The sequence below is a fragment of the Neoarius graeffei genome, chromosome 2 (genome assembly GCF_027579695.1).
Source record: "Neoarius graeffei isolate fNeoGra1 chromosome 2, fNeoGra1.pri, whole genome shotgun sequence".
NCBI lineage: Eukaryota > Metazoa > Chordata > Actinopteri > Siluriformes > Ariidae > Neoarius > Neoarius graeffei.
The window spans coordinates 32424016-32443169 of record NC_083570.1 but is presented as its reverse complement, the minus strand read 5'-3'; the positions used below and the strand labels follow the sequence as shown (position 1 = coordinate 32443169).

The 19154-nt window shown below is 39.9% G+C and overlaps 1 protein-coding gene across 1 annotated transcript in view; it reads right to left on the bottom strand.

The window, feature by feature from the left end:
* Positions 1 to 3356: 3356 nt before the first annotated feature.
* snw1 (SNW domain containing 1) overlaps positions 3357 to 19154 on the bottom strand; it is a 41624-nt gene continuing 25826 nt past the window's right edge. Inside the window, exons 2-14 of the mRNA XM_060914100.1 lie at positions 16318 to 16471; positions 16048 to 16209; positions 15849 to 15944; positions 13486 to 13592; positions 13277 to 13381; positions 12091 to 12160; positions 11901 to 11966; positions 10183 to 10299; positions 9799 to 9940; positions 5071 to 5173; positions 4585 to 4702; positions 4313 to 4476; positions 3357 to 4158 (exon numbers count right to left, since the gene is read on the bottom strand). Of these exons, the coding sequence (XP_060770083.1) occupies positions 3966 to 4158; positions 4313 to 4476; positions 4585 to 4702; positions 5071 to 5173; positions 9799 to 9940; positions 10183 to 10299; positions 11901 to 11966; positions 12091 to 12160; positions 13277 to 13381; positions 13486 to 13592; positions 15849 to 15944; positions 16048 to 16209; positions 16318 to 16471 (1597 nt within the window). The 3' untranslated portion in view covers positions 3357 to 3965. The remainder of the gene's footprint in view (positions 4159 to 4312; positions 4477 to 4584; positions 4703 to 5070; positions 5174 to 9798; positions 9941 to 10182; positions 10300 to 11900; positions 11967 to 12090; positions 12161 to 13276; positions 13382 to 13485; positions 13593 to 15848; positions 15945 to 16047; positions 16210 to 16317; positions 16472 to 19154) is intronic.

The window sequence follows — 19154 nt, the reverse complement described above, 5'->3', positions numbered from 1 at the left end:
GAGCTTATATAAAAGAGATTTGATCCACTGAACATACAATAGTATACTACGTAGATAAACTACCATGCCAACACTAGACAAGCAGTTACGTCTCCGATTTTCACAAACTTAACATTTTGCGTTAGGGAGATCAAGACTAACACAATGTTGTGTGTTTCATCCTATCATACGCCTAAGTTGTGATATAGTATTGTAAAAGTACAGTGGTTCAGCTCTAGAGCATGATAGAATTCAAGTCAGGTTACTTGTAAAGCGCTTTTAACAACAGATATTGTCGCAAAGCAGCTTTACAGAAAAATAATGACTTTAAAATTTATGAACTAATTTCATCCCAAATAAATTTATTTATCCCTGATGAGCAAGCCAGAGTCAACAGTGGCAAGGAAAACTCCCTCAGACGACATGAGGAAGAAACCTTGAGAGGAACCAGACTCAGAAGGGAACCCATCCTCATCTAGGTGACAACAGATTGCATGATTATAAATAACATGCTTCTATAACCGTGTCCCGTATAGTCTCAAAGTACAACTGCGTAACCAAGAAATTCATTATAGTTTTAGTAGGAAGTCCATTTTGTCGGAGTTATCAACTGTTCATTGATGGAAACTTGAGTGCAAGACCGTTCATGACAACTGCAGTCCCGAAGTTGTCATGGCAATTGTAGTCTTCAGCCATCAAAGCAAAACAGAAGGCCGCTCTGGACACTTAGAGAATGTGTCATTCAACTGTCCATATGGGGCCCATCCTCCACAGGACCAATGTGATGAGAACCACAGCCAGAAGGAATCAGGATGGGTCAGGCAGGTCCAAAGAACAGGCCAGGCCAGTATTACTGGTGTCTCAGGATCGACACACAACTCAGATAACAAAAAACAAGTGCAAGTAACTGAAATTATATGCAAATTTTAAAACAATTTGACATCCTTGCTAATAATGTGACTATAATAAAAAGGTACCTAGTTAGTCTAGCTAGCTGGGTTAGCTTTATCAACAGAATAGTTACTGTTAGCTCATTTCAACTACCAAGTTAGCCAGACTAGCTACAGTGGTGCTTGAAAGTTTGTGAACCCTTTAGAATTTTCTACATTTATGTAGAAATATGACCTAAAACATGATCAGATTTTCACACAAGTCCTAAAAGTAGATAAAAGAGAACCCAGTTAAACAAATGAAACAAAAATATACTTGCTCATTTATTTATTGAGGAAAATGATCCAATATTACATATCTGTGAGTGGCAAAAGTATGTGAACCTTTGCTTTCAGTATCTGGTGCGACCCCATTGTGCAGTAATAACTGCAACTAAACGTTTCTGGTAACCGTTGATCAGTCCTGCACACTGGCTTGGAGGAATTTTAGCCCATTCCTCCATACAAAACAGCTTCAACTCTGGGATGTTGGTGGGTTTCCTCACATGAACTGCTCGCTTCAGGTCCTTCCACAACATTTCGATTGGATTAAGGTCAGGACTTTGACTTGGCCATTCCAAAACATTCACTTTATTCTTCTTTAACCATTCTTTGGTAGAACGACTTGTGTGCTTAGGGTCGTTGTCTTGCATGACCCACCTTCTCTTGAGATTCAGTTCATGGACAGATAACTTGACATTTCCTTTAGATTTCGCTGGTATAATTCAGAATTCATTGTTCCATCAGTGATGGCAAGCCGTCCTGGCCCAGATGCAGCAAAACAGGCCCAAACCATGATACTACCACCACCATGTTTCACAGATGGGATAAGGTTCTTATGCTGGAATGCAGCGTTTTCCTTTCTCCAAACAAACCAAAAAGTTCTATTTTGGTCTTATCCATCCACAAAACATTTTTCTAATAGCCTTCTAGCTTATCCATGTGATCTTTAGCAAAGTGCAGATGAGCAGCAATGTTCTTTTTGGAGAGCAGTGGTTTTCTCCTTGCAACCCTGCCATGCACACCATTGTTGTTCAGTGTTCTCCTGATGGTGGACTCATGAACATTAGCCAATGTGAGAGAGGCCTTCAGTTGCTTAGAAGTTACCCTGAGGTCCTTTGTAACCTTGCCGACTATTACACACCTTGCTCTTGGAGTGATCTTTGTTGGTCAACCACTCCTGTGGAGGGTAACAATGGTCTTGAATTTCCTCCATTTGTACACAATCTGTCTGACTGAAGTGGTGGAGTCCAAACTCTTTAGAGATGGTTTTGTAACTTTTTCCAGTCTGATGAGCATCAACAACGTTTTTTCTGAGGTCCTCAGAAATCTCCTTTGTTCGTGCCATGATACACTTCCACAAACATGTTGTGAAGATCAGACTTTGATAGATTCCTGTTCTTTAAATAAAACAGGATGCCCACTCACAGCTGATCGTCATCCCATTGATTGAAAACACCTGACTCTAATTTCACCTTCAAATTAACTAATCCTAGAGGTTCACATACTTTTGCCACTCACATATGTAATATTGGATCATTTTCCTCAATAAATAAAATGACCAAGTATGATATTGTCTCATTTGTTTAACTGGGTTCTCTTTATCTACTTTTAGGACTTGTGTGAAAATCTGTTATTTTAGGTCATATTTATGCAGAAATATAGAAAATTCTAAAGGGCTCACAAACTTTCAAGCACCACTCTATTACATCAGAGAATATGATGAACATCTAGACAAGGATTGTTTTACAAATCTTATTTAGGCAATGGTCACACTACAGCTCACAATGCTTTGTGAGGGGTTATTAATGAAAATGAGACATTTTGGTGGCGATGCTTCCCAGAAATGCAGGAAGTATTCCCAAACCCATCTGCTTAGTTTGCCAAGTATTCACTTGCTCACTCTAGGACACACACGTACACACACAGTCATGTTCTCGTCCTGGGGGCCCTCTTCTCTGCTCTCCCCCTCCTTTTCATGTTCCACCATCACTGCAACAAAAACGCACATTAATTGACAACAGATGTAATGACTTGGCCACTCACCTTCCCCAACCCCGCCCTCCATTCGCAAACTGACACTTGGCCACGCCCTTTCTACCACACATTGCAAACAAAGATACAGCTTTCTTAACCCATTTCTTTTACTAGCAGTGAGATTATGGTGTCATTGCTTTGTAAACCAGAACAGCTTAAAAGGGTGTAGTTGAGATTTATTTAAACAAAATGAAGCCTTTTCACAAAAGGCTTCATCATTTAGGTTCCATCCCTCATTATTTTGTCCATTTAGACTGTGATTGCCTTTGAGATAGTGATGAACTGCAGAATTTAAGGACAGGTAATAAGCATAATACACAGTATAATTTTAAAAAAAACAAAACAGCTTTTTCCATTAATAAGAGTTTGTGGACATGCAAGAACTGCAGTAATCAGACAGAAGAGAACATCTTGTCGATCTGAAACATGAATATGACTGATTTATTCAACAACAGAAGCCCACATACGCCACACTTCACTGGATGTTTAAATACTCCTCAGACAAACTATGTAGGGAAAACATAGGGAAACAGGGCTACTACATGCTTAAGAGGGAAGTTATTAGTTTTGATACAGTAGCACTGAAACTGAAAACAAGGAATTGGTTATTTTACCCGAGAGGAGGGGGGAGGAGAGACACGATACAAATGCACAGGCCAGGGGATAAAACTAAACTTTAAAAAATACAGAACACAAGCAAGTTATGCACGACTTCCTTGGTTGGTAAATTATTTCACAACTTTTATAATACAAACTTTATTATGAAAATTAAAAGAATGAGTGCCTTTGCCAGGGCCCCATCACTTTTTACAAGGTCAGCTTCAAATCAGTAATATAATTGGTGGCTCTATGTATTGACATCTGCTGTAAAAAAAAAAAATAATAATAAAGTTAATACACAAGACATTCTGCATTTTTTTTTTTATAGTCATTTGGGAATTACCAGAGAAGATTACTAAAAGAAGCTTTCCATATGGATTGATCTTTAAAGCTGGTGTAATGAGTACTGGAAATCACTGCTCACTCCTTCCTGCGCTTCTTGTCATGATCATAGTCCTTTGAGCGCCCGGTGGTTGACGGCCTCTTGGAGCCACCGTGTTGCTTGGCCTCTTCCAAGAACTTGTCCAGACCAAAAGGATCTTCTTCAAACTGGACAGGTCCATCCCTACGTGGGCCATGATCCGTACCAGAAAACTCCCTATCTGGAACAAATCTGAGCAGAAAAAAAAAAGAAAAAGAACACAGCATAACTTGAAAGCAAGTTGTGTCTTTGTTATAATACATACAAAATATTGATCACGGGCTGTCATGATGCAATGTGTTCTGAAGTGATAATAGCATGTTGGTCATTTTTTTCTTCTCACTACCTGTTGCTCTGTATGAGGGTGTCCAGGTCATCTGCATACACATCCTTGCCTGTATTCTTGGTGGGTCTGTAGATGTTCTGTGCCATGTCTCTGCCTCTCCCAAAGGGCTGGTCATATACATTATATACCTCATCCTCTCCTCCCGCAAAGCCACTGTCCATTCCCTGGCAAACAGGCAGATAAATAACTCACAAATACATCATGAGAATTTTTTTTAAAAACAATGATCTGTGATCAGACAGATATGAATGAAAAAGGTCCGAGTGAATTACCCTGCTCTGATTAAAGAGTCGCTGATCATACTGAGCCTCGCTGGAGATCCGCGGGTTGGGCTGACCCAGGGCAATCAGCTCACTGATGTCCCTGTCCTGGTCCCTTTGCAATTTAGACCTGAGGAAGATATGAATTTACACTGATGTCAGTGCTACTGACAATCTCTTACTTGCAGTAACTGAGGAGATGAAGGCCCCAATGCTACACAACATATGCGCACAGAAACAACCCACACATCACACAGTTGCCAGAATGCCTTTTCGGCAATCATCATTTTAGAGATCAATATAAACTACAAGTCAAGCACACAGTAACCCTGATGAGTTCTGCATACATTCAAACAGATAATGATCAATGCAACAACATTCACATCGTGGTTCCAAACTTAATGCATGTGAAAACACTAATGCTACGAGCAACAGATATTAACCTAGAGGGCTTTGGTGGCTGGACCACAAGCTGTTCAGTGCAGCAATTAAATGTACCTTTTATCAGGGGCAGCTCTGCTGATGTTCCTGTCGTGCTGTCTCTCCTTCCTCCGGTCATGGCGGATCTCATCACGCTCCCGAACTTCACCGTCGTCACCACCTGGGGAAAAGCAATATGTCAGACCTGCACTCATACTGCAGTATGTCGTTAAATGCATTGATGAATGTGTTGGAGATTATTTTATAAAAATGTATTACAACCCCAATCTCCCCCCCCCCCAAAAAAAAAAAAAATTGGGATGCTGTGTAAAACAATGAAGATTTGCAAAATCATGGAAACCCTATATTTCACTCAAAATAGTACAGAGACAACATATCAAATGTTGAAACAGAAACTTTACTGGGTTTTTTTGAAAAATATGCGCTCCTTATGAATTTGATGTCAGCAGCAAACTGTGGGTGGTAGAAATGGGCAACTGGACTTGCTTGAAGATTCTTGAAAACGTTTCACCTCTCGTCCAAAAGGCTTCCTCAGTTCTGTCTGACTAATAGGGAGTATCAGATATTTATCCTCTCCTGGATCAGAATCAGAATCCTGATGACCAGCTCATCTAAGGTGTCATTGAGGCATCATGTTGGTGTGGGTCACTGGAGGCCGGGTGCGAACGGCGAGCCACCAGGGCGATCAAAGGACTGTCCGCCAGGGCGATCAAAGGACTGTCCGCCAGGGCGATCAACGGCAATCTGACTCCCTCTGTCCTCCCGTGAGTCACCGAAAACAGCTGGGTCCCGGCGCACACCCAGCCGTCTGGGAAGAGCGTCCAACACCGCCCCGCAGACGGCCGACAAATGACGTCCCAGACCCCCACCTCTGCTCAGCGATGGCCGCCCCAGGTCGACAAAAACGGCCCCTTCAACTCCTCGCCCACACCAACGATCCCCCCTGGCCAAAATGCGCACATCACAATCCCGAAATGAGTGTCCCCTGCCATCAAGATGAATGTAGACAGCCAAGTCCTGGCCCGAGGAGCCGGCCCTCCTGTGCTGGGCCAGGCGCCCGCATAGCGGTTGTTTGGTCTCACCAATATACGAATCCGTGCAATTCTCACTGCACTGAATTGCATACACTACGTTGTCCTGTTTGTGTCTGGGTATTCTGTCCTTAGGGTGGACCAGTTTCTGCTTCAGGGTGTTACTGGGTCTGAAATGTACCGGAATGTTGTGTTTGTAGAAGATCCTCCTGAGTTTCTCAGATAGACCAGAAATGTAGGGAATGACAATGTTCTTGCGTTTGTTCCTGTTATCATCCTTGTCAGTTATGTTCCTTTTTATGCTCTTTAGGAAAGCCCAGTTGGGATAACCGCAATTCTGAAGTGCTTTCTTGATATGATTCTGCTCCTTCTCTTTTCCCTCTAATGTTGTAGGAATGTCCTGAGCCCTGTGTTGCAAGATCCTAATGACCCCCAATTTATGTTCCAGTGAGTGGTGAGAGTCAAAAAGTAGGTACTGGTCTGTGTGTGTGGGTTTCCAGTAGACCTCGATACTAAGGCTTCTGTCTTGTCTAATGTGTACATCACAATCCAAGAAGGCTAGATTATTCCCACTGACATCCTCCTGAGCGAAGTTGATGTTGCTATCCACTGCATTGATGTGTTTCGAGAAAGAAAGCTTCCACCTCCTGGATTTTGATTTTAACCCAGGTATCATCCACGAATCTAAACCAATGGCTGGGAGCAACTCCTGCAAAAGTCTGATTCTGATCCAGGAGAGGATAAATATCTGATACTCCCTATTAGTCAGACAGAACTGAGGAAGCCTTTTGGACGAGAGGTGAAACGTTTTCAAGAATCTTCAAGCAAGTCCAGTTGCCCATTTCTACCACCCACAGTTTACTATGACCTGGATGATTGAGAATCTTCACAGACATGTCAGCAGCAAGTTTCAAAAACGTTGGGACGGGGCAACAAACGACTGAAAAAGTTGTGTAATGCTGAAAAAAAAAAAAAAAACACAACTTGATTAATTGGCAACAATTCAGTAACATGATTGGGTATAAAAAGAGCATCCCAAAGAGGCAGAGTCTCTCAGAAGTAAAGATTGGGAGGGGTTCACCGCTCTGTGAAAGACTGCATGGGCAAACAGTGCAACAATTTAAGAATAACATTCCTCAATGAAGAACTACAAAGAATTTGGGGATCATCATCCAGCGCTCGAAACTAACGGTGTCCCGATGTCCCGGGGACCATAAAAAATGTCATCGGGACACAAAATTATCATATCTGGGACAATCCCGGGACAATGGAAAAAAATAGATCTAGAAAAAAAGTTCTACATTAAAGGTGCAGTACAAGATTTTGGAATAACGGTTCCCGCAAGCCATATTTTGAAAAGAAACACTCCCACCCCCCGCGTCTCCATCCCTCCTCCCCCTTATAAAGCCTGAGAAAGTCCGGCTTTATAATGGGTGTCTATTGCGTTACACACCAGTGGAGCTCGTTAAGTTAGAGTGTAAAGAGCTTGGAAAAATAGCTCAAACTTTCTCATTTAAACTGTGTTTTCAGCCCCAATTTTCACTCCACACACATAATTTTCTCAAAAGTAGTAGCCACACTTGTCCTGATTCACACAATGTGTCTACCTGAGCGATAGGATTTACTATTTTTGAATGAGAAGCCTGAAAGTAACGAGAGCACAGCCGCGCAGCCTCATAGACTCCCATTATAAACGTGGCAGAAAAGTCACTCGTTTTTAACTCGCTCTAGTGACCTCATTTTTTACACTACAGACAAAAAAAATTACATCCGTGTGTTCAGGAGAGCCTTGTGGCGCTCACTGTGAAAGAATTTTGTGAACAACATCTTCCGTTTTCGTGTAAATCCCCGTTGTTTGGAAGGAGCGCACTGAGAGAATCCTGCGCTCTGTGTGACACTCTGCTCGCTCTCACACACACACACAGAAGGGCCGGGCTAGTCGCGGGCTTCAGTCTGATTGACGTGTCAGTATCCAATCATTTTGAGGTGGTACCTCGATATGATTGGATGGCGTTTTTCCTTTATTTTACACTGTAGACTGGATTAAAATATTTCGTTTTTTGGGTCAAACCTTCTATTGTACTGCTTACAACATGGGTGTGCATTTCATCCATTGATGGTATGGCTGATGGCTTTCAAAACATCTCTGAATGGGGCAACAGGTATATTACATAAAAATGGATAACAGTAATGGTGAAAATTATAAGTTGGCCTTATATTTGCCAACAGATATTCAAGGTATAAGTAGATGAAACAAACATAAAAGGGGTCTTATTTTCAACTAAAGTGTACTGCAGATGTAGGGAGTTGAAACATTTTCTGAATGAGCTAGTTGGCCCCTTTAAATAAACGGGTATCTATTCATACAGTGAGATCGCCAAAGTTTAATAAACTGAAAATGCAATAACTGTAATTTTGAAGTAGATGATGTATTGGACATGTGTCACTTGTGTTTTGTGACTTATTGTAAAAATGATATAGAGGGTTCAAAATCGCATAGTTACAAATATAATAGAAACTTCATATGATAATATTAACCACTGGTTATTTCAGAGAGGAAAAAAATGGGGACACTATTGCTTCCATTCGGGACAATACAACACAGAATTCGGGACCACTGGGGGACACAAAGAAAAAAAGTTAATTTCGAGCCCTGATCATCTATGGTACATATCATTAAAAGATTCAGAGAATCTGGAGAAATCTCTGTATGCAAGAGGCAAGGCTGAAAACGGACACTGGATACCTATGATCTTCAGGCCCTCAGGCAACACTGTATTAAAAGCAGACAGGTGTCTGTAGTGGAAATCAATGTATGGGCTCAGGAACACATCAGAAAACCATTGTCCGTTAAAACCATATATAAGCAATATCCAGAAACACCGCCACCTTCTCTGGGCCTGAGCTCTTTTACGATGGCCTGAGGCGAAGCGGAAAATTGTCCTGAGGTCTGACGAATCAAAAGTAGAAATTCTTTTTAGAAATCATGGACACTGTGTCCTCCATCAGTGCACAGTTCAAAAGCCAGCATCTGTGATGGTATGAGGGTGCATTACTGCACATGACATGGGTAGCTTGTACATCTGGGAAGGCATCTCATATTCATATATAAAAACATATACACGTTTCAGAGCTATATGCTACCATCCAGACAAAATCTTTTTCAGGGAAGGCCTCCCTTCTTTCAGCAAAACAATGCCAAACTGCTTTCTGCAGATATTAAAACCACATGGCTCCGTAGTAAAAGAGTCCAGGTGCTGAACTGGCCTGCCTGCAGTCCAGACCTGTCTTCCATTTAAAACATTTGGTGCATTATGAAGCACAAAATACAACAAAGGAGTCCCTGGACTGTTGAGCAACGGAAATTGTACATCAGGCAAGAATGGGGCAACATTTCTTTTTCAAAACAACAGCAACTGGTTTCCTCAGTTCCCAAATGTTTACAGAATGTGGTTAAAAGTAGAGGTGATGCAACACAGTGGTAAACATGCCCTTGTCCCAACTTTTCTGAAACATATTGCTGACAAATTCAAAATAAGCATACATTTTCAAAAAACAATAAAATTTCTCAGTTTCAACATTTGAAAATGGTCTTTGTACCATTTTCAATTAAATATAGGGTTTCCATGATTTGCAAATTATCACATTTTTTACTGACTGTTTACACAGCATCCCAACTTTTTGGAACTGGGGTTGTAGATATACATGTATTACAACTCATTTACATTTTAACATTACTATCAGTTGTTTGTACCTTTGTCTCCATGGCTTTTGATCCCTGCTCTCCTGTCTCGGGCCATCTTTGCCAGTTCCCTGAGCTTCTCCTCTTTTTTCTCCTTTTCTTTTTGGGCCATTTTCTTTTCCACCTGAGCGCGCATCTCCACTGCCTCTCGTGCCTATTCAACACACACAGCATCCTAACATGAACAAGTTAAAGGCTGTACTGACTGATAGAGATGGTTTGATGGACAAGCCCAACAGTTAAACTATCTGTTATACCACCAACACTAAAATAGATTTTGGCAATTTGATGTTGGGCTGGGAAATAAGTTTCTTCTCATTTCTGTAAATGCCTTAAAGAGGTGCTCCTCTAATCACAATCACTCAGAATATATAATAAAAATAAAATACAGCATACCTTTCTGTCTGCAATGTAGAGAGCCTCAGCTAACTTGGCAAAATTCTCATTGATGTGAACCGTCTGAAGACCTCTTCCATCAGCAGCTAGACGCTTGTCCAGTGGTATTGTGTAGCCCTTTATTTGTTTTTAAAAAATGAGAGAATGAAAAAAGAGCAGTTTACATTTTGGACAACTGAATAGAGTTCCCAGTGCTTTCTGAAAAACATGTGTGAAGACATCAGCATTCAAAAATAAAATGGTGGAAATTTTGCATTCCTATTCTGAAACCTACAACAGCATTTTCAGGGCATTGTAGTATTTATAAAAAAAAATTTTAAATGAACTAAGACAGAGGGCAATATGCTAAGGGGGAATTTCCAAGATTAAAGTTATAAATTTGAGAAAAACAAAATCCTATTTTTTTTTTGGGGGGGGGAGGGGGGGGGGGGGGGGGTCAGAACACCAGATCAGACACCCTGGCTGAGCAAAAAGTTATAGGAAATCCAGTCTTTCCTCTTCAATTGCACAATATAAAAAGAATGGTTTAAGAGATTAACTACATTTCCCAGAACGCATTGCAACCAGGAAGCATGCTGAACTTCCTGGATGTAACAAGAGATGTATAAATAAATCCCACAGGTTTGTTTATCCATGTTCTTTTTTTGTCTTGGCTGTTTATAAATGTATAATTATTGTGCAAGGCCCCCCATTACATTCAGTGCATAGATTCTTCTCATCTGCCCAAATGTCTTATTTTGTAATGACTGAGCAGTTATAGGAAACGCAGTTTTTCCTTTTTGATTGCGCAGTATAAAACAAGATCAACTGTGAGCTACTGCTCACTTACGTATCCCCCCGCTCGCACTTGTATCACAATGCAAGCAACTGAAGGAACAGGACACTTATTATGAATGTTGAATTCAACAAATAATTAATCCTGAAACAAGTAAGTAAAGAGCAGGGATTTCAAATAGCATCCTGGTAAACTGTCATTTTGAAATACCATCAAAATCCACACTATATGTTTCGTAAATACATTCAGTCGGTAAACACGAAGTTGATGTGCGACAGACCTGAAAACGGTATACACGGTATAGAACCCAAAGCTGAAGCTCGGTACCAAATATCAAGCAGATGTAATTTTTAGTTGCGGAGAAAAATGCTACGAAAATAGTGTAAATCCACGCTATATGTTTCATAAGCACATTCAATCAGTAAACAGGAAGTTGATGTGCGACAGACTTGAACAGTATACACGGTATAGAACCCCAAAGCTGAAGTTTGGTACCGAGTGGCTATGATTTGTGGTTGCTGAGAATAAAAGGTTGTTACGGATGGACAGAGGTAAATAAACCAGTATATTCCCCCCCCTTTCTTTCGGAGCAGGGTATTATTATGTGCTAATAAAATTTTCAACTACATTTCCCACAACACACAGCAGCCAGGAAGCAATTGGAACTTTGAGATAGTATGAGTTTATTCTTGGAAATTGAGTTTTTCTTCTCAGAATATTCCCCCCTGCCTCAGTTCCAGTTTTTTAACCTACAAATCCCCCTAATATGCTGTCGTAAAACACAGTGAAATACATATATGATTAAAACATGGGAAAAATCCTGATAGATTCAATCATTTGATTAATAGTAAACTAGTTGGAGCCTTATTTGAACAGACATCTGTTAAATAACTGTTAGGATGCTGGGCATCAGAGGCTTGCAGAAAAAGTCCACTTATGTTACCTTGGCATTCTTCCAGTTGGAAATGCAGGGAGGAATCTTCCATTCTTGTTGTTCTTTCACAGTCATCTAGAGGAAACAGCAGCACAGTAACTTTGAAGTGAATCAGTTAATCAGAGTACATGTACAAGAACTACAGAAACGCAGTTGTGGAGTGTGTAAAGCTGATAGTTGAGGTGTAACCGAGTCCTACCTTTCTGCTGGGAGAGTGCATGACTGGAGCAGGAGGAGAGGGAGGGCCACGAGGAATCTTCTTATTAATCCTATATAAAAGAGACAGATGTAGCACCTGACAAATTGTACACTATATAAACAATCATTTAGTCTTGGTAATGTAGAAGTTAAAGCTGCTGTACAATCCGGGGGTACGGGAGTAAGAAGAGATCTCTGGTATATTCAAACAGAAAGCGCTGAAAATTCTCATGGGTTCCTTCTTGAACAGTTTTCTTCATTATGTGCACTGGTTACTGCAGGTTAAACATGTAAAGTAGGGTTGCAACAACTAATCAACCAAATTGCTCAAATTTGATCAAGTCAACAGCTAGTAATGAATTTCATGACTGATTATTTGGACAGTGTAATGAAGCATGCTACAGTGCACTACTCCACTGAAGACGTGTTTAATGGAAATTAGAGAGTACAGAGGGAAAAAAAAATAAGCAAAGTCCTCTAAAGTTTTGGATCTCTTAACATTACTCCATGCTGTTGGCTACATGACACACCTTATGTTTTCATGCAAATAATATCTATATGTATAGTGGTGTCTGAAAGTTGAGGGGTTTTTTTTCCCCCTCCCTGGGATTGAGTAGCCGGCACAGACCGTCTGTGTAGGCGGAGAAACCCTGTGGACATCTCCGAACCCTTTAGAATTTTTTTTTTAGATTTCTGCACGAATGTGACCTAAAACATCATATTTTCACACAAGTCCTAACAGTAGATGAAATGGTACCCAATTAAACAAATATATAAATTACTTGGTCATTTATATAGGTAAGGTGATATGTGGACCTATTTATGATTTGTGCCATGGTGAGAAGATGGATACATTTTACCATAATACCACTGCTGAACTTTCACCCTATTTTGTAGATTAGGTTTGCAGATCAAATAAAAGACAAAACATGCAAACCTTGAGAGAAGGGATGAACATTTCCTACCCCTTTAATCTCGATTATGAAGGTAAATTGCTACATAGCAGGCAAAATGTCCATTTAGTTAGCGGCTTAGGAAATTAGAGGTCAATCCAACTACCAGACTGGTAGATTTTTAATAAATCTATATTTTTGTATGGATTTTAAACTGTTGCTTGTTTTAATATCCCTTGTTAAAAGCATGTAACCCATAGCATTAAAAGTTAAAATAGATGTAATAAAACGTACTTGAACCGTGGTGGCTCCATTGGGTCTTTCTGCATCTCCACCATCCGAATGACCCTTTGCTTGGCACCAGAATTAAATGCCACGCCCTGCTGTGAAGGTGTGTACCTATTAAAAATAAAGATTATAATAAAGCACTGATTTAAATATAGAAAGAAAAAAAAAGTTAATGCACCACATTACTCCAGATAGACAGTAACTAATGGCTTTACCGTATGTACTGTGCTGGGGCCTGTTTATCTGCTGCTCGTACAGGCATGGCTGCAGCTATCTTCTGGGACACCTGCTTCTCCAGAGCAGCTCTGGTCTTTTCTGTGAGCTTAGGTAGGAGACAGAAAGAAAGAGAGAATGACGAGCAATATGGAAAGACTCACTGCAATAAACGTGATTTCAGCTAAATTTAGAACTATTTTACATCTAGAATAAAATGAATAATACAACTTGAACAAAATGTAGCAAACATTCCACTGTAAAGCTTTCAGACTGTATTCAGAAAGTTTCTTCACCTCAGTTTTTGCACACTGTGCTATAGGTTTTAATTCAAATGGATTAAACTGACATTTTTGGCCATTAAACTACATGCGATAAGCCATTATGACAAAGAAAAAAAAATTTTTGTAAGAAATTGATAACTTATTAAAAGTCAAACTGTAATTTCATTTAAATACATCCACAAACCCTGTAACTCTTTACCCCTTAAAGCAGTTGCTACAGCCACCCTTGTATATGTATATACTGTTCACCCTTCGAACATATTTACAAGAAAAAAAGTCTAAAGACAAAGGTTTTAGACAAGGCGTCATATGTCGTCATTATGGGATATACACGGGGTCGTCATATGTTGTCATTAAGGGGTAAAGAGTTCAAGGCACTCCAAATTGAGCTCAAACACATCCCATTTACTTTATCTGGAGAGGTCTCTCAAACTTGACTAGGGTCTATCTGTGGCAAATTCGATGTAATGGACATGATTCAGAAAAGCACACACCCGTGTGTAGTATAGCTGTGTTGAGAGACAGAACTTGACAAGGGTGTGTGTGATGCAGCTTAACTAAAAATTCCATTTTAAAAAATTGTGCATTTTGGGGAAAAAAGCGCATCATGTGGTAGACATGTATAGCTACAGACATTCAAAAAAAATAAAATTAAAACAAAATTGGATACTGAGCCATTGTGAATTTTCAATGTCGCCCATAGCAGCCATTTTTCAAAATGGCCACCAGTGACAATTTTCAGATCAATTTAACAGTTATTCCATGAAATCGAGTTGTACATGAGCTGATAGCCAATGAGGTGCGTAGCGGTGAGTTGGTTATAAGCCATGTATGATGAGATTGAGTGGTATAACTTACATCCACATTCACTGGATTTTGAGAAATGGAGGTCTTTTTTTATTTGCAAATTCAATAAATTTTTATATATATATATATATATATATATATATATATATATATATATATATATATAATTAAAAAAAAAAAAAAACCTTTATACAACACATCCGACAAAATTTTCCGCTTAGAATGTAAACAACCCAGCAAAATGAGAGTAGCAGTTTGTGAAAAATACAATAAATTTTTTTTTTTTTTTTGGGGGGGGAACCCTTTCTTACAATCAAATATTTTATTCCTTTTTTTTGTGCGTGTGTGGGGGGTCGTCTTCATCCTCAGTTGGTTCAGCAACACTCCGCCATTTTGTTTTTCTCTACTCATGGTATATGAGCTGATTGGCTACTCTACTACTAGGCTATCAGAGCGCACAATTGCTCATATCCAGTGAATGTGGACAGAATAAAATATGATATTCAGGACATAGGTAAATTTATCATCATATATAGTCCTTGAGAATTGTCATTTGGATGATAATACATGTAAGCCATTGAAAATTCAATGGTGGCCATCACTGGTATGAAAATTGTAATTGCAAATAAGGTCCATGAACTAGTCCAATATGAATGATCTCCGTCTCAAATTGTACATTTTTATGATGCAGAATTCAAATGTGGGACTTCAGAATTGCCCAGGAACTTCTATGTCACAATTCAAGACAACCACCACCCCCTAAGATGGTAGCCGGCATAAAAATCATAATTGAAAATTTATGATGGCTCAATATCTGTTTTTTGGAATGCCTCTGGTTAAGTGTACAAATTATTTACCTTTATCCAAAACTACACAACTGTTATGGTTATCCACACTACTATATAAAACCATTTCGAAAGCTTGACCAGTTCCCACTGGGAACATTCAAAGTGTGGAACTAACGTGATTCTTCTTACAGCTGGCTGCCCAATCAAACTGAATTACAAGAAGTGACCAAGAACCCAATGGCTACTAACATCTAGTCTTTTTTTTTTTTTTTTTGGTGTGTGTGTGTGTGTGTGTGGGGGGGGGTGGGGGGTGGGGTGGGGGGGGGGGGTTTCTAGTGTGTACACCTTATGAAAACGTTTATGAATGGAAAATATTAAGAGTGTTGAATTTCCAATAGCTCTTCTGAATGAAAATTGTTTAACAAATATGGCTGTATTTGCAGTTCTGAGGAATTTGGATCTTAAATACTTCTGAGGATATCCTACCTCTTTAACTGCCTCCCCATCAGGTTTCTGCAGTTCAGGGACATCATCATGAAGCACTTCCTTCGGAAGCAAATCTGTATATTTACTAAATATGACCTGTTTAAAAGAAAGACAATACACAACATTTAAGCACATTTTTAAAAAAAAAAATCCACTCCTAACCATTAGCAACTTAATGCCACTTTAGTATCACATGCACCTTATCTTTTCCCTGTCCTTGACGAGCAATCGCATCGTACTTGATCTTCCCCTCCGCATCCACCTGTAAGGCTAGGGCATTGGAGGTTTTCTTCTTCCTGCCCATTTCAAGCGGGTACTGAGCCACATGAATCTCTGGAAATGCTCCACCATCGCCAAAATCCTTTGAAAACACAGCAGACATGTAAGCAACCTGCCAACGAATGAGGATTATCAAATCATTTTGATGTGTATACTGAAACCACATGCAACAGTCCCATATTAAAAGTACCTCGGAAGTGCGAGGCACCCATCCTTTCCGGGAGCCATATGGAGGAGGTTCTCGACGAGTTAACACCAGCGCTGTGGAATGGGACCTCTGTGCCTTGGCTGTCTCTTCTGCCTCAAGCTGGTCTTGAGACAGCTGAGTCGGCACGGGGAGAAAGCTGGAGAGGAAGAAACAATGTGGGTTAACATAACCATTCCCCACACGTGTGATGCACATGTTTAAAGAGTTTTCCAACTTGGCACTGACGTGAACAAAGCTCTGTGCGAACCATCAGAATATTGTAATGCATTACCACATTATTTGATCTTATAAGGTTAGTTAATATAAAAAGACTTTCAATTTCACACTCGCTGGCAGTTTGTTTCAATTTTAACTGCCAGCAGAGCATGTTACTGAAGCAGGGGAGAGATACATTCACCGTTCACTTTATTTGGAACACCTACACATTCAAATGACTATTTTATTGCCACATAACATTACCGGATCAACTAAATCAACCCCAGATCATAACACTGCCTCCAGAGGCTTGTACAGTAGCCACTATGCATGATGGGCACATCACTTCATGTGCTTCCCTTCTTACTCCGACATACCCATCACTCTGGAATAGGGTAAATCTGGACTTATCAAACCACAGGACCTTTTTCCATTGTTCCAGAGTCCAATCCTGATGTTCTCCAGCAAAGTGAAGTCTTTTCTCCTGATTATCCCCACCTACTAGTGGTTTTCTTCTGGCCACACAGCTGTTTAGTACCAATCCTGTGAATTCTTTTCATATTGTGAGTGTGGAAATGCGCAATTTCACAATTAAACATAACTGAGATCTACTGTCAATTCTTCTCTCTTTTTTTTTTTAATAATTTGACTTCAAGCATTTAAGTGATCTCTGATCATGGTCAGTCAGGATCTTTTGCCAACCACAATTTTTTTCCCATGAAGCTGATGGTGCACAACTATCCTTCCAGGTTTTAATAACGTGTTGAACAGTTCTTAACCCACTTCCAGTAATTTCAGCAATCTCCATAGTTGTTTTCTTTGCTTGATGCAGGCCAATAATTTAATCCTTCTGAAACACAGCAATGTCTCTTCCACAACCTTGGGATGCATCTTCCGACATGTTTGTTTAAAAAAGGAGAACCTACTCACTGCATCATTCAGGGTTAAAAGAATTGTTGCAAGCTGAAACGCATTCATAATTACTGCAGTGATTTACACAATCAAAGGCTTGTATGTACTTGCTTATTTAAAATCAGAATGGCAACCTTTATGGCTGGGCAGTGTATTAGCACCTAAATGCAACAAACCTTATTTCAGGCTGATCAACTTTAGTGAGAAATAGTGATCCGATTTTAGCTCTACCCTTGTATCAGAGTTTTGACCACTGGGAAATTTTGGTGCTAGTCAAAGTGACCAGGAACAACTCCGTTTACTAGACAAATGACTAACTTACAAGAATGTCACAAAGAACAACATACATGTACACTTAAGCACAGTGAAATTCCTCTGCATTTAACCCATCTGAAGCAGTACACACACAATGAGCACATACACCTACTCAGAGGAGTGGGCCTGGGGAACAGTTGGGGGTTAGGTGCCTTGCTCAAGGCTGCCCCAACTGCATGTCTTTGGACTGTGGGGGAAACCAGATCACCCAGAGGAAACCCACACAGACACGGGGAGAACATGCAAACTCCACACAGAAAGCCCCCCCCCGTCAGCTACTGGGCTCAAACCCAGAACCTTCCTGCTGTGAGGAGACAGTGCTAACCACTACACCACCCATTAATTAAAATAAAATTAACTTTTAATAATTTTTTTTTGCAGAGTTAACATTTAAACCAACATAAAACAGTCAACAGGATAATAAATGCAACAAGCAGAATGAGAATTTTATTTATTTGTTTTAACTAGATTGAAACCTATTTAAAAGCAGCAGCACCGAAAATTTACCTCACAGCACATATTTTCAAATGTATGATATTTCTGCTTCTTCACAACTAAACCAGGATCATGCTTCTCCATGACTTCAAATAGACCCCTTGCGCATGAAGTTATGCATCATGTGATAATTACACCTGGGGGTCAAACAGACCCCCAGGTGTAATTTCATGTAAGCAACTATGAACTGTCTTCAATATATTTTTTTTGCCATTTTTGGTTGCTCAAATCGAGAAATAGATAAACAGTATTACCGTCTCCCCACTATCAAGAAAAATGTTAAAGAGAAGCAAATGCTACAAGAACAATGAAGAAACGAATGGTTAAAAAGAGAATACGACAAGAGGAGCTAAGCTTGAAATATCCAGAGAAATTGGTGATTATATTTAGAATGCATTTAAAAAAAAAAGTGGAAGGGAGTGAAGAGTTTACTTAAGGATCTCATTTTATTTCCGCTCACATTCTCATTAGCGTCTTCATGAAAAAGTGTTCAAGCAAAATCAAATTAATTTCTTACAGATGAACCAGCTTCCTTATTCGACAGGGAAAACCCATATTGGTCAAAACAAAAAACAACTCTGATATAACTCATTTAAAAAAAAAAAATCCAACAAGGAGCAACATGCACGATATATCCTGAAAGAACAGAAGATTAAGAACAGTGCGCTGGAGCTTTGTTTCTGTTAGAGGATCCCAGTGTTTCCCCACAGACCAGGTAGCAATTTGTGGCGCTCCACTGTGCCGATGAGGGAATCGTGCACGGTGGTGTCGTGGCGGTCGGTGGAGTCGTCATTGGGGTGTATGCAAAGTGTTTACAGCGGGCGGTGTTCAAACACAGTATTTTTCTTCAGACTCACCTGCTGGGACTATTTTAAAGCTACAAGAAGCATTTGAGATTATTC